This window comes from Artemia sp. Qi Xiang Cuo, chromosome 15 (genome assembly GCF_049724085.1).
Source record: "Artemia sp. Qi Xiang Cuo chromosome 15, ASM4972408v1, whole genome shotgun sequence".
NCBI lineage: Eukaryota > Metazoa > Arthropoda > Branchiopoda > Anostraca > Artemiidae > Artemia > Artemia sp. Qi Xiang Cuo.
The window spans coordinates 24,240,003-24,256,988 of record NC_142808.1 but is presented as its reverse complement, the minus strand read 5'-3'; the positions used below and the strand labels follow the sequence as shown (position 1 = coordinate 24,256,988).

At 35.7% G+C, this 16,986-nt stretch overlaps 1 protein-coding gene across 4 annotated transcripts in view; it reads left to right on the top strand.

Annotated features, from left to right (window-relative positions):
- LOC148943474 (homeotic protein ultrabithorax-like) overlaps window positions 1-16,986 on the top strand; it is a 178,732-nt gene that overhangs the window by 106,527 nt on the left and 55,219 nt on the right. For 3 of the 4 annotated variants that reach the window (XM_089101865.1, XM_089101862.1, XM_089101863.1), the window contains exon 3: window positions 5,066-5,422. In XM_089101865.1, coding sequence (XP_088957991.1) covers window positions 5,066-5,376 — 311 coding nt within the window. In that variant the 3' untranslated portion in view covers window positions 5,377-5,422. Of the gene's footprint in view, window positions 1-5,065; window positions 5,423-16,986 lie in introns of those variants that run through there. The other variant, XM_089101860.1, reaches the window with a different exon arrangement.

Genomic DNA, 16,986 nt, shown 5'->3' with positions numbered 1-16,986 from the left:
TTGGTGTTTTAAGCTTTGAAGATTACTGTACAAAATTAGATCATTAATAAAATGTAAATACGCAATCAGATTCAAGAAAATACTAGAAATAGCGTGGTCACTCTTTTGGCTCAGAGGGCCACATAGTAACATTTATTGTGGACTTTAATTGAAGAAATAAACGTGTAAAAAAAAACTTGCAGTTAGAGCTTTGTTTAGGCTGCACGATTCCTAAACCATACTTTTTACTTTTTGGTACGCTAACAAGGCAATTTTAGTAACCTATGCATAGACTATATTTTGACTATATTGAAGATGATTTTTTGTTTTTACTCACTTGTGCATACAAGTTTATGACAAATGTAACGTTATTCATTTGCACTCTTAGATCACCATTGCCTTATAGTCGGTAAAAGTTAGTAATATCTTACTAAATTTTCATTGGGCAATGTTGATGACAGTTTGGCTATGGGTACTAACTGAATGAGACTTTCTTATAGTCAAGTTCAAAGGCTGATTCATAAGAAAAGAAATTAAAAACACTTGGAGAAAGAAACTGAAATGGAAAATGAAACCACGAAAAATATTCAGTTGCAACTATTTTGTAATAATAAATTTGGAACAAATGTGAAAAATAAGATCTGATTTAGAATAAAATGTTATTAGGACCATTTAAAATCCTGTTGTTGACAAAGTAAAGAAAAGTAAGATTATATTCTTTATTATTTAATACCTTATCATGTCGTTATTTAATACCAAATACACATGGAAAGCAAGCAGTGTGAAAGCAAGTTGGTAACTTCTTAATTGCTATAACTAAACTGCATAGTTGAGTAGTTACTGTGCAGCTTTTAACGGCAAAGTAAGCAATAAATTCTCGTGGTTTTGACAGTTATTGCTCTGAAATTACAAGTATAATTTGTTTTTTCAACTATGGTGTCCATTTGTGTTCAAACATCCACAAACAGAAAAGAAAAAAAGGTTACTTCAGCCAACTTTAAAATATGACGAAAAAAAAACTTGCTTTAGACTGAGCGAATATATTTCAGTTGACAAACATTGAATTTTAATCAAGATAGTTGCTATATTTGATAGATTTGAAGAGTCGCTTGATATTGGTCTTATTAGCATTTGGTTCTATTCCGGCCCAGATGGATAGGAATCAGTTCTCTGTTGCGGATTTTCTTTTTTTTATTCTGAAGAATGACTTGGAAAATTTTCTTTTTCCATTTGAATGATATACCTTTGAAAATTTCTCAATTGTTTGATACGATGATTCCTTGGGAAACATCTCTAGAACCCTTCTTCTCTGGAAAGTAAAAACAAATTCTACTTTATAGATAGTAGCAGGAAACTGCTGCTTAAGGGTAAGGGCATTTATATATATATATATATATATATATATATATATATATATATATATATATATATATATATATATATATATATATATATATATATATATATATATATATATATATATATATGTATATATATATACATATACATATATATATGTATATATATATGTATATATATATATATATATATATATATATATATATATATATATATATATATATATATATATATATATATATATATATATATATATATATATATATATATATATATATATATATATATATATATATATATATGTACATATATATCTTGAACCGATTGATTACTTAACTACGCACGTTATGCACACATTATCATGGGCTGCCTTGCTTGTGCTTTTAGGAGCAGTGATTATGAAAATCATCAGTTAAAACAGTTGTTGGTAACCATCTATTTTGCTCTTCCAACTGCAGTTATTTCCGCTCAAAAACACGTTAGAACTCCGTCGATGATACATCAATGAAAACGCTTCCTTGGGTGGAGGATTCGAGTAGCGGTCTTAGGCCTCATGATGTGGGGAGACAAGGTATACCACAGGAGTGTAAACACTTAAAATAAAAGGAATTTAACGTCAGGTTTCGGAAGACTGGAGGGCTATCTGATCCCCTGCCCAGGTCTAGAAAACCACTGGGTGATCCCCTATTCTTTCTCCATAGATATAAGATTGGAGCGATTTGATCAGAATCGCAATTATCATGCTCAAGATTGGGAATTCTTATCCCTCCTTTTAAATTGAAACTGTGCGCCCTTATTTCTACCTACTTTTGTGCATAATACCGATTAGTTTATACCTTGTTATATATTTAAATGGACTTGCCTCTAAGCAATTGAAACAAGGCGAATTTAGCCCTTTAGACTAGATTTGCTGGAAATTAAATTTATATCCCACATAATTACTTCCCATGAAAATATAAGCCAATAGAAATCAAGCCCCACCCCCTATCCCTGGTGTATTGACATTGATTTATTTTCTGTCAGGAACTTCTTTCACGTGAGCATACCCCAAAAGACTTTCGATAAGCGCTTGTTAGATTAATTGTGATAGCAATATAGACAATAAACGCAATACTTATTAATGAACCTTCTTCCAAAGGTTTTGACCTTTGGAGTAGGATGTGCATACTAATCTGCTATTAGCTTAACTATTTGACTGGGCTATTAGCATACTTCTAATTTTTGTGCCCACATCATTTATATTTTTAATAACAAAATTAAAGGACGAGAAATGTGGCTTGTGGTACCTATTGGTAAGACAATAATATTAAAAATCCCCAAGTATTTACATTCCCAAAGTTTTCTTAAAATAATAATTACTGCAAATACAAATGAGATTATTTAGTTGCATTTTCAAGAAAAACCTCACTAATAGAGTATCTATTAAAAAACAAAAACACATCAAAATTATCCGCATATAGATAAAAAGATATAAAAGTGACTAATAGTTAAAACTGCAATGAAATATAGGCTATACGAGTGTCATTGATAAGTTGCGTATTCAAACCTTAAGAGGCAGGAAGACAAAATCCAGTCTAGAAAATATCCATAGAAATGAAGGTACTTGTCTTGAATCCGATAAGCATGCGATAAGGGAAGTTTTGTTAATGCTAATGAAATAAAACAAAATAGGATAAAAATATAATAGTTTAGAAGCAGACTTGGACTATATATTTGCACATTAGGGAGGAGGAGGGGGGTTAAATCATACCATATATTAAATACGCAACCAAACCTAAGTACCTTTTTTTGCCCCTTCAATCCCAAAAACTACGAATTACTGAAGCAGCTACTCATATAGCATTATTTACTTTTGCTAATTTTTAAAACTAGATCGACTAAGGTAAAATAGACTTCAACCAAGGGGGTCGCGATTCTATAGACGATAAACCACAGTTAGTTTCAAAAAATAGTATTATATTTAGTTAATAATTAATATGATAATTGGACCCTACTGACAAAAAGAGATAATTAGGCTCGAGCCAGTATTTATCAAGGATGGGCTGCGATTCAACTGTATTTTAACCCTATTTTCTTGGGAGGGGGACAAGACCTTAAAAAAATTGAGAATTATTGTTTACTCTTAATACCTAAGGCATTGTTTTTTAGTCTTTTTAGTGTCACGACCCAAAAATAAGTAAAAACGAAAGTATCACCGCACAGCCTTGTCACCTCAGTTTTTATTCTTATTTTTATATTTACGGTTGAGCAATATCTTTTAACAATAGAATTTTACATAGTGGTTTTTAAAGACATTTTATAGAAGGGATAACCAGCATGGGCAGAGGGGGGGCAGCTGCCCCCCTAGACCTTCAAAATTACATTAGATATGGCTGAAAAAGCAGATGGTTTGGAAAAAGCAGTTGATAAAACTCCATCACACTATCGACTGCCCCCCTAGACAATATGCTGCCTAATCCTGCCTACGCCCATGATAACCAGCCTATTGCAAAAGAAATAGCAATTATATACAGGGCGTCCCATTCAAAGAGACTCCGCAATGGTAGGCTTATAGAGGATTAATATGAATTATTTCAGCCATAGCCCCCCCCCCCCATGAGCAAAAATGACTGACTAGCAAAAGAAGGAGTTTTTGTTAGCAAAAATGTTACTTTATGGGTATCTTTACACCTCCCTCTTGTCGCAACGGTCAGGAGCCTGGGCCTTCTTCCCTTGTGAATGGCACTCGCATGATATAATAATGATGTATTCCTTTTTTTCAGCGAATTCGCTTCGATATTTCTATAGTATATAACCAATTTTTGCTATTCTAAGAAGATTCTGCAAGACATGAAGAATCTAGCGTGATTAGCTTTGCTGTTATTTCAGTGTACAGTGAGCCATCCTTGAAAATCTGCTAAGGGAGGGCATACTCTCCTCAAGATTATACTGTGAAGCATATGCAAACTATGTTGCATTCATGACTTTTAAATTTACAATTATTAGCTCCTCCAATCATATCGAAAGAGGATGCATAGGATTAGAAATGCCAAAAACTAAAGCAAAGAACAAATATTAATTTTAATATTTAGCCGTTTTTGAAATATAGAGACTTCTTATAAATAGCTAACTTTTATGTATAGAACCTCCTTTCCCCTTAAATAATAAAGAAAACGTTCATATGGGTACGTAATGGGAGAAAGGGATTGGAAATGGAGCTTCAAGCCCGAGCCTCCTGAAATCTTAAGATTAACTAGAATTTTTCCAAACTTTTTTTCTTATATAATACCCTGTTTTTCGCTTTTACTGTTTTTAAAATTTGTCCCACCTAAATAAATTCAATTATTTATGCTTGCCTCCAAATTAGAGATAAATTCATTTTTATGTAATGATCAATATGCGTAGACCTTTATACAATTTCGAAGATGCGTTATTAACTGTCCACTTTTATCGATAGCTAGTTTATTGTCAAAAATTATCCCAAGGCCGTACCCAGGATTTTTTTTTCGGAGGGGGTTCTACCCTAAAAAAAATTTCGGGGGGGGGGTTACACAAAAAACCTCAAAACGCATACAAAATGCATTTATATTCATTTTTGTTGCATTTTTACGAGTCAGAAAGAAATTCAGGGGGGGGTTCAAACCGGGTAGACCCCCTCTCTGGATACGGCCCTACATTATACAGTTCTTAATCGATCATAAACAATGACTTACAACTAATTTAATCGCTTTGTTTTTTTTTTGTATAGGAGCAAATGGTCTTCGGCGACGAGGACGTCAAACTTATACAAGATATCAAACACTAGAACTTGAAAAAGAATTCCATACCAATCACTACCTGACGAGACGAAGGAGAATAGAAATGGCTCATTCACTCTGTTTAACAGAACGACAGATCAAGATATGGTTCCAAAACAGACGAATGAAACTAAAGAAGGAAATACAAGCTATTAAAGAGCTTAATGAACAGGACAAACGTATTACCCCCTCAAAGTTGCATAGTAACTGCTCATCCCCAACAGGGGATATTAGTGATGAGGAAAAAGATGAAAAGCTTTAATTTTAATTGTGTGAAATTTTATTCCCAAAGATGTTTTTTTTATAATGTAAGTACATCTTTTCTATTCTTTTCTTTATCGTAAACGAATACTCTATCAGAAATTGTGTCAATTCTAGCAATCATTAAATAGTATAAAGTATTATACCAAGTTTCAATATCAATTTACTTACAATGAGTATTTCGCAATTTTTTTTCCAAAATGAGTTAGAAACTAAGTGAAATTACTCAGGTGGGTTTTCATCCATGCGTTGTATATACAGGGGGCGTCGTTTCCGAAGGAGGCCAAGGGGGCAGTTGGTGGGAAAATTAATATATATAACCCATGCCCCTTTACTATCCGGTTATGGCCTCTTGTCCCCAAATAAAATGCTGAAGCTACGCCCTTGGGTATATACAGACGCTTAGTTGCTTCAAAAAGGGCTGAAAGGATGGGCATGGTTGAGACACAAATAATTAAGCAACTATAGCTAAGCCATTACATAGTTTATGTTATATGCAATTTGACAGGTTGAGGCCAGATTATTCAGCTACGCTAATATGGCACTTTTGTAGAAAGCGGTAAGTCTATTGCGAAAACAGATACGGATTACCCGGTACTTATATGAGACGCTGTATAAAGATAGGCATTACAAAATGTTTTTCACTCCGGGAACTATATTTAAACTTTAGTTTTTAGGGGTTTAGGGGGACTAAAAGGTACCTAGGTTTGGTTAGGTTAGGTTGTGTATTTAATATATGTTATGCTTTACCTACCGCCCCCCCCCCATAACGTGCAAATATATAGCCTAATTTTGTTCATAAGCTGTTATATTTTCGGCCTATTTTGTTTTATTTCATTAGCATTAACGAGACTTCAATTTTCACGCACTTACCGCTTTCTACAAAAGTACCGCTATTATTTTGCAACAAAAGCTATATATCTATAACGGCAGTGAATTCAGTTGTAGGGGAATTGACCCCTAAGATTTTTTTTCTCATCTAAATTTTGGAAATTACATTTTGCCCCATTTTCCATCCAAGTTTACATGAATTGACGTTACCGTATTTCGGTATTGTGTAATGCTAGGCAAATTTGAGGTGCAGCATTTTGTTTTGGGCTTGGACGATATAGCATAAATTTGAACTTTGAGGTACGACATGTGATTATCGTAGATTCTGTTTTATAAAAGCCTAATTTTGACCTTGAAAAAATCTGTAGTTTGAATTTACATTTAAAAAAGTCTTCATAATTTCAAACTGTTTTATCCCGACACAACATCTAGTCTTCCACTGCTTTTTTTCGAGCCTGTTTAACATACTTTAGGTACGAGACAATGAAAGATAGATATATTTACACGAAAGCCCTATCGGGCCATGGCGAACCACAAAAAAAAACAAGCAAAAGTAAAACGTTTAAGCGAAAACTGGCAAAAACGCTAGAAATGATTATTCAAGAAAATTTTCCCGATGCTTCATACCTACCCGGACAAACGTTCCAAAATTTTTCATATCTAAATAACACCTAATTTTCAAAATTTCTAAAATCCAATCTCTCCTCCTAATCTCCCAACCGAAAATACCCACCCGCAAATCCCTCAATTCCTTATAATTCATAAAACAATTGATACAAAGATTCATCCATCTCTCCACTGCATATGGGGCAAATGTAAGGACCATCCCTCATTCTATAGCCCAATGTAAGCACGATTACTGTTTCTTATTGTTTTTTTTCTTGTCGTTTTGGCATCTAGTGTAACTTAGCTAGATATTCGTATATCTAATAATAAGGTTACAACTATGCATATGCTATATTTGGAAGAACAATTAAGAGATGTCTAAAAATCCCCAAAAATAAGCGATTTAAGTAAGTTTAATCTGAGAAATATTTATTGGTATTACATTCAGATCATTGGATTTATTATTGTCCGGTGCAGGTCTATTCATTCCAGGATTATGACATTGGATACACTTTTTTTTGGAGAAGGATCTAAACTCGCTTATAAAATAAGATAATCGCCCTTCAAAAAAATTCAACCAATACTGAACGTATTTTAAATCTTGAAAACCTTATACACTAAATTTCGAAAATTGACAATATCGGAATGGTCTCTTTTCATCCCGAAGGGACAATTCCTTAAAGCTAGCTGATTGGCCAGTATTATGTCTCTTCCAAGAGTAGCTTCTCCCTCAGCCAGTGGCAGATCCAGAGGGGGGTCGAGGGGGCCGCGGGCCCCCCTAACGTAGTCTAAAGTACTGTAATTTACTTAAATAACGCAAGTTTGCGTTAATTAAACTTGGTCCTAACCAAGAGCGGATCCAGGATTTTTTTCGGGGGGGGGGGGGTTACTAATTTTGACTTTTTCGGGGGGATTTTACTAATTTTTGACTCAGTTTTCGACTAATTATATGATTTTTACCTAGGTTTTACTAATTTTCGACTTATTTTCGACTCGGTCAAAAATTTCGGGGGGGGGGGGTCAAACCGGGTGACCCCCCCCCCCCTGGATACGGCCTTGGTCCTAACGCAGGTTTATCAGATCAACCTATTTTGCCCCCCCCCTGAAGAAAATCCTGGATGCGCCCCTGCCATAGTTAAAATCCTGGTACAAGTCTGGAAATCTCAGGGGAGGGGCATCAAACCCTCTTTCGCAGACCAAAAGAATATTTAATGCGTATATAAAATTTTTATATTTTATATAAAAATATATAAAATGCCTAGATCCGGATATATGTAGTTTTTAACTGTCTCACTAGCACGTGTTCCCCTTGGCATAAATTCTACATGAGACAGTTGAACTCTTAATTTTCAAATAAATCAAATACATACCACAAGAATACATTATTTCTTACTCAATACTTATTCTTAAAATTACTTGTCTGTGATTGGTTGCTTTACATGAGCCAATGGCCAAGCAGAAAACTCGGCTACCACGTCTCTTTAATGGCATCTTTGATTGCCGTCTCGTGTTCACTTTGCATTGCAAATGACGTAGTTAAAGTCGTCATATTAAACAGGAGACATTTATGAGACAATTAAAGCGAAAAATCAACAGATTTCGCACCCAAACAGTCAATTTCGCAGATTTTTATGGGAGAAACATGCTTCTCACGTGGTGGTAAATGGTTACTTAAAACCTGTTGGATTAACAGGTTTTCTTTACCTCTGTCTAGAGAATTAATGATCTGGAAAGTATGGCTGTAGAATATAAGAATAGGACAAAGTTTGGCATATAAGTTGAAAATGGATAGTATTCCTTGGATTCAAGGCCGTACCCTGAGGGGGGTGGGTATGGGGGTTTGAACACTCTCCGAAATGTTTGTCTGACCCGTAAAAACGTAACAAAAATGGATATAAACAAATTTTGTATGCGTTTTTTTAGGTTTTTTGTGTAACCATCGCCCCCCCCCCCTGAATTTTTTTTTTAGTAAAAAACCCTCCAAAAAAATCCTGGGTAGGGCTTGCTTGGATTAGATGAAATTAGAATAAGACGGAAAATGTCGTCACAAGTTTTAGTCTTTTTAGGGTGGGGGGTATGGGTACCTGTCTATTATATAAAACACTCGAGAAATGAAGTTTGGTGACCAAAAAATATGGTGAAAATAGAATAAATTATTAGCAAAATTGTGAAGGTCATTTGTGAATTATTAAATTAGGAGCTTCGGCGTCGGCTGACCGTCTCAAAGAAAAAGAAAAGTTCATTATTAACACGGTTCTTGACCTAGTTCATTTTAGTTCATTATTAATTCGATTCTTGAGGACATCAGTTAGTTTGCTGTCACTAGTAATAGAATATAGTGTCTCACCATGGAAGTTCAAATTATTATTTGGGATTTGCCAAGGACCGAACAACAGGCAATTATGTTTTTCCAGGATAAGGGGTTGTTGTCCATAACAAAACAATGCGTCAATGGACACACCATGACTTTGTACTCTTACGAGAAGCAACATTTTTGGAAGTGTAACACTCGGCCTGGTTTGAAACCGGCGCCTCTACCTAAAAAGTAGAGAGAATGTGGGGTTCCGCAAAGTGGAGGAACAAACGGCACCGAGGCGCATCCCGTCATCATTTACATTCATACTTAGTAGAGTACATGTGGCAGGCTGCCAGTGGAGAATCCAGGGGGGCACTTCCTTCCTATCCTAGTCTAAAACAGTGTAATTTACTTGATTAACTCAAGTTTGCGTTAATTAAACTTGCTCCAAAGTAAGTTTATCGGGTCAACCTTTTTTGCGCCCCCCTAAATTTTTTTATCGGATCAACCTATTTTGCGCCCCCCCTAAAAATATCCAGGATCCACCCCTGCAGGGTGCAGTAAAGGCAGAAGGCCGAGTTCATTTTAACGCGATTCTTGAGGACATTTCTGCATCCTGGGAGCATATTTCCAATTTGTAGTTTTCATAATTGTGCTCATAAAGTATTCTATTTTTATCATTTTTTTTTCATTAGCGTTAACCAAACTTCACTTCTCGAGTGTGTTTTATATACTAGACAAGTACCGGGATATATAAGCAAATCGTCTTACTGTGGATGTTACTAGTGCAAAACTTTTTTTCCTCCCATTAGCAGTGATTAGCTTATATTTTGTCAAAACCTTTTTTCATTCCATTGGCAGCATGGGCGCCCATAAGCTGAATTCCAGGGGGGGGGCAAACCTGGTCTAATTGGTACTTTTAAGGCTATATAATAGAAATCTCAGAACAAAAATATAAAAATAAGGCAGCGTCATTCAGCCAGGGGGGGGGGAATAAGACTCCGATGGTTCGGCGATACACTTCGCCGCCCACACGACACCTTTGCCAATAAAACCCTCAGATGTACACCTCCTTCAGGATGGAAAAAGCGACATGGGGAAAAAAAGAAAACGTGGCTCGCCTGTATCAAGGATGACAATGACGAAGCTACTGGACGCCAGGGAGAGTCCTGGCTCGATTTGATTGAGCCACTCGCAAACGACCGAGACTCTTGGCTTACTACAATGACGAAGCTACTGGACGCCAGGGAGAGTCCTGGCTCGATTTGATTGAGCCACTCGCAAACGACCGAGACTCTTGGCTTACTAGAATGACGAAGCTACTGGACGCCAAGGAGAGTCCTGGCTCGATTTGATTGAGCCCCTTGCAAACGACCGAGACTCTTGGCTTACTACAATGACGAAGATACTGGACGCAAGGGAGAGTCCTGGCTCGATTTGATTGAGCCACTCGCAAACGACCGAGACTCATGGCTAACTACAATGAGGAAGCTACTGGACGCCAGGGAGAGTCCTGGCTTGATTTGATTGAGCCACCTGCAAACGACCGAGACTCTTGGCTTACTACAATGACGAAGCTACTGGACGCCAGGGAGAGTCCTGGCTCGATTTCATTGATCCACTCGCAAACGACCGAGACTCTTGGCTAACTACAATGACGAAGCTACTGGACGCCAGGGAGAGCCCTGGCTCGATTTGATTGAGCCACTGGCAAACGACCGAGACTCTTGACTTACTACAATGACGAAGCTACTGGACGCCGAGGAGAGTCCTGGCTCTATTTATTGAGCCACTCGCAAACGACCGAGACTCTTGGGCTTACTACAATGACGAAGCTACTGGACGCCAGGGAGAGTCCTGGCTCGATTTCATTGATCCACTCGCAAACGACCGAGACTCTTGGCTAACTACAATGACGAAGCTACTGGACGCCAGGGAGAGCCCTGGCTAGATTTGATTGAGCCACTGGCAAACGACCGAGACTCTTGACTTACTACAATGACGAAGCTACAGGACGCCAGGGAGAGTCCTGGCTCGATTTGATTGAGCCACTCGCAAACGACCGAGACTCTTGGGCTTACTACAATGACGAAGCTACTGGACGCCAAGGAGAGTGGAGATGCTTGAGTCCTGCTACAAGTACAAGTAATAGGTAAAACATTAAATAAATTAGAATAATATACTCATACCTCTATTTTGTGTTAACTCTTCAATTAAAAGGGAGAAATTAATAATTTGGCCACCATGTTCTTTCTTTACACCAAAGTAAAAGTATTCTTTTGACCATGTATTCTTTTAACTCACATCCCTTTTGTTCGTTCAGTAGGCCTACTATCGATTTAAAGAAGGATTTTGAACCTGAGAATCTTTAAAGAAGTTTTAAGAAAAGACGAATCTTGAAAAAATGAGAAACTAACAATAATAATACTTAAATATTCTTTTGTTGAAAACTGAAACACTGCTGCTCTGTCGAGATTTCTTGGGACTTCTAGAATATTCTATAAAAACCCTTTAACCTCAATCACATCTGCGCAAGTAGGGGCGCTTGGGTCCCTTATTCTATAAAATTTGGAGATTTATGTGATTTTACATATTTTCCTATTGGCCTATTTTCATTAAGTTTTTCTTTTCTACCCCATAATGGCGAAACGTTTCCTTTTCTTGAATTAAATAAATTTTTTCTTGTATTTAACCTAAAGATATTAACTAATGGAATGAAATTGTTCAATTACAAAAAGTCGTTGGAATTTTGTTTCAAAAATCAAACCGTATACATTTCTGCAGTTTTTTTTTTATGAAATGCCATAAAAATTTAATTTTTAGTCTACTTCTTTTCTTTTTTCTTTCTTTATTCAACACAATATTAGTGGCAATAAATCATTTATTTTTGTAAAAATTTGATAGTAGTAATAATAATAGTATTGAACATGATACTTCAGAAAGGGCCATACTGTTTTTATTTTAACTAGACGATTAGATAAATACGAGTGTTTAATTTAACCAGAATCATCACCTTAATCATTTCTCGTTAGGATATGATGATAGATCGTTATATAAGCAAACAAATCTTTTAGACTGTCCTTAAATTAATTACTCACTTTCAAACAAAGTTTTTCTAAGAAAAGGAAAGAGCGATATTCAAACCTAAGACGAACAAAAATTATATCAAACAGTTCGTGCCAACGAACTGTAAGTTAGGAGCCACTCGGTGCAATAGTAACCGAAACTCTAAACAACGGAATTTTGATAACAATAGATATATCAAAATTTCGAGTAAAAGGAGGGAACCCCCTAAAATTGATAGAATCTTAATGAAAATCACACCGTCAGATTCAGCGTATCAGAGAACCCTACTGTAGGCTATAGGTTTCAAGCTCCTATCTGAAAAAATGTGGAATTTTGTACTTTTCAAACAGTTTGTGGTAACGAACTGTAAGTAAGGAGTAACCAGGCTCAATAGTAACCGAAACTCTAAAATAAGGAATTTTGGAACCAATAGATACATCAAAAGAATTGGATTTTCAAAAATCAAATGGATTTTCAATCAAAATTCTGAGATAGCCATTTTGTTCAGCATAATCGAAACCTAATAAATATGTCTTTGAGGATGACTTAATCCCGCACAGTTCCCGGGGGAAGGGCTGCAAGTTATGAACTTTGCCCATTGTTTACATACTGTATTGGTTATTGGGAAATATACAGGCGTTTTCAGGGGGGATTTTTTCTGGTGAGGGGTTGGAGGAGGGGGTTACGTGGGAGGATCTTTCCATGGAGGATGTTTCCTTGAGGGAAGGGACATTTCTATAAAGGGAGTGCTGGATTTCCCAGCATTATTTACAAAACGATCAAATATTAAATAGAAAAACAAGTTTTTTCAACCGAAAGTAAGGAGCAACATTAAAACTTAAAACAAACAGAAATTATTGCGTATTTGAGGGGGTCCGCCCCCTAGTCAATGCCTCACTCTTTACGCTAAAGTTTGTTTCATTACTTTCAAAAGAGCTATCCATTCTAATTAAACGGCCTTTGTGATTCAGGGATTTGTGATTCGAACAAAAGTCGATCTTTAGCGTAAAGAACGAGGTATTGACTAGGGGGTGAACCCCCTGATATACGTAATAATTTCTGTTCGCTTTAAGTTTTAATATTGCTCCTTACTTTCAGTTGAAAAAATCAAGAGGATCCGTTTTTTCCAGGGGTGATCGTATCAACCCAGTGGTCCAAGAATGTCATGAGAGGGCTCATTTGAACTGAAATTAAAAGCTCCAGTGCGCTTTTTAAGTGATACAAAAATTTGAGGGCAACTAGGCCCCCTCCCACGCTCACTTTTATCCTAAAGTCACTGGATCAACATTTTGAGATAGCCATTTTTTTTAGCATAGTTAAAAAATCTAATAGCTATGTCTTTGAGGGGGACTTCATTCCCCACAGTCGCCGGGGGAAGGGCTGCAAGTTATGGACTTTGCCCATTCTTTACATATACTCGTAGTATTGGTTATTGGGAAGCATACAGACGTTTTCAGGGGGATTTTTTTCTGGAAGGGGGTCTGGGGAGGGGTGACGTGGGATGATCTTTCCACGGAGGAATTTTTCGTGGGGGAAAAGAATTTTCCATGAAGGGGGAGCCGGATTTCCCAGCATTATTTAAAAAACATTCAGAAATTAAATTAAAAAAAAGACCACACTGGCTGATCATGTTACTTTGGAAAGGGTCCTTATTTTAGTTTCAGTGCATGCTTTGAGGTTTGGTTTTGTATATGCATTTTTATTATTTTGCACTGAGGATAATTGAGTGGTCTCAAACGAAATATTTGCTTAATCTTTCTTCTGTTTTTCACTGGCTGTTATTGTCCTCTTTTTTTCTCTTCTTCGCGCTTTTTTTTTGTCTTATATAAGTCATCACTGGTGCGTTTATTGTGATAAAATAATTAGTAGTACGATGGACATAATGGTAGAAAACGCATTAAAAACTTACAAAATGAAGTTTAATTTTGATTTTGAAAATTCGCGTCATGTTTTTAAAATGTTTTTTTTCGTGTACTTTCACAAATAATTAGGAGAGGAGGCAATATTTGGCAACATCATTTCTTTTTTTTTTGGGAGATTATCCTGCTTTTGCAAAAAAACCGAAAATATTTACCATTTTAGCATATATGTTTTCAAACTGTATACCTCAGAGAGAAGAAGTATGGCCCCCTCAGCCTTTTTTCAAATTATAGTCCGACTGTGTTGATTTGTTAAAATGAATAGGTAAAACTGGAAACTTGAGCGCTAGAATCTAAATATCGAAAATTGCAAATACTTTAGCGCCATCTTCAGGAGTCAATGCCTGAAGCGATTTCTGATTTCTAAGAAATTAGAAGGTAGTGTTGGCGCGGCTAAGATATATTACACCCCAAAACTTGTAATTGAAACACCCTAAGTATGAAAGAACTACAGTTCCAAACAATGTATTGATTCGAAACATTAATATTAGTTCAAAAATACGGGATTTTTAGAAATTGGTCGATGTGGTATGACGATTTTTCTTAATCAGGGCGCTTAGTAGAAGAAATGAATTACAACTTTATTCGATTATATTATGGAGTCATTTAAGCCCAAAATCACAAGACATTAATCAGTTTTCCCCGTAGTCCTTCTTGATTCATTAGTATAATTGATTGTTTTAGTATTTTTGAATCCGACTTTAAATACTTTCATTTTGTACTGCTACACTCTTATGATAATCCTTGCCCTCCTGGATTGAGGCCTAAAACTGCTAGTGTACGTAGCTGTAGTGGCTTAATCCTTCTAAATTAGACTCTTGTTTTTGTAAAAATAAATAATAAAATAAAAAGAAAGATTGCTATCTTATGTTTAGAGTTAAAGTGTGCTTCAATACAATTATTTATTTTCTTGTGACTTCTTCTCGCATCTCAATCACATCTGCCCCTTATTTCTGGAGAGAGAGAGAGAGAGATAGAGATAGAGAGAAAGAGAGAGAGAAAGAAAGAGAGAGAGAGAGATATCCCACCTTTTAAAAAGTGGGCTGGCTACTGCTCTTGGTTAGGTAATTCCAAAACGTCCTTTTAGCTAATTGATTCTTTTTGAAAAATATTTATTCAGGAAGAAGAACGAGAAAAACGAGATGTGTTTTTTAAAGTTTTTTGTACCCCACCCCCCAAAAAAAATCCTGGACATGTTCTTGTTCTAGTATTTGGTATAGGATGCGTGTAACTAATTTGTATAACTAAAGGTCTTACCACCAGTTGTACAGCTATTTTTTTATTATATTTACTTTCGCTCCAAATTAACTGTTTTTATTATAATCAAAATGCTTATTATACTTTACTTAATAGTAGAGAAAGCTAGTACTACACGTCATTTTGGATTTGGTCTAATTACAAAATTCATAGGCATATATTTAGTGATTTATGGCTTGTTTTCCCCTCAGCCACCCACTTGAAAAAAAATTGTATTTTCAAATTAATTGTAACATCACTGGATACCAAAATTTATCAGTATTTTTGCCAAAATCCGACTTCAATTTTAATTTTAAATCAGGGAGTTGAACTTCTTTCACAAGTAGGGAAAGTCACTTTAATGCTAAGTATTAAACACAAATAGAAATCAAGTAAGTAGGAATTTTTTTCCAAGAGAAAGTAAAGTCTTGTTAAGGTTTGGAATCGACAAAATTATCCTGAAAGAAAAAAAAAATATAAATCGTCACTCTTTACACTAAAGCTCAACTTGTTCTAGTTATTTTTTTATCTAAAGAATTTAAGAATATTATACTTATATTAATAACAAAATTTAATAATCTGATTTGTAAATACTAACAGGCGTGTGCGTCAAATGGGAAGAGGGACACGGGGGAATTCCCCATTTCTGTAAAAAAAAATCCTCCCTGGGTAGTCAACATTTTTTCTTCCCCCTACGTTCTTGTGAACTGACAACCTGGCTAATATGATGCATTTCTTACATTATGGTAAAATTTCGGGAAAAGAAATAGTTAAAATCAAGCGTTAAAATTCGGAGGTTGAAGGGTTGGCAGCCTCCTCCGCATTTAGGTTGATTTTTGTTCCTTTTAAGTTTTTATATGTACTCTGCTGCATTTATTTGAATTTCAATTTATTAACCTTAATTATGTTTACCCTCATAGACTGAAACCGCCTATCTTCAATAAAATAACAAATCCATGGCACAGGTGTACTAGACTGAAGTTAATATGTTTATGCCTGATCTTGTGAAAGCATTACCTCCTAGCAATTGGATAGTGAAAACTATTCATATTCTATCAGAGCTTCTCAATTTTTCAGCTTTTACTTCAGAATTTTAATGTTTTATTGATGGTTTTCCGGTAAATATTGAGCATTTCAATTGCCCTACGAATAAAGTGAACATACCACTCGATGCCTCTTCTTATTTCCGAATGCAATAATCGCTTTTGGTGCAAATTCACTTAACCCCAGCCCCTAGGGAAAATATTTGCACATTAGGGGGATGGGGAGGTAAAGTCCATTTCCAGCGCAAATGAATGTTAAATTTGGATTTTGGATTCAGGATGCAGTTCTGACTATAGAGGCAAGTTTGAACTTTACCCCATACCCCATCATGTGCAAATATATACCCTGTATCGGTATATATATAAGGGTGGGGGTAAAGTGAATTTGGGCCAAAAGCAATTATTATATTCGGAAAGAGCATAAAAAAGTATCTAGCGGCATTTTCACTTCAATCGTAGGTGAATAATATGAACTGCTCAATATTTACGGGTTTTTCTACTAAATATATATAGTCGGGAGAATATATATATTCGGGATTCGGGAGAGAGAAAAAAGAGGGTATCACACAAGTGCGTGCACATAAATTTATTTTAAGTAGAGCCAAAATTTCGCT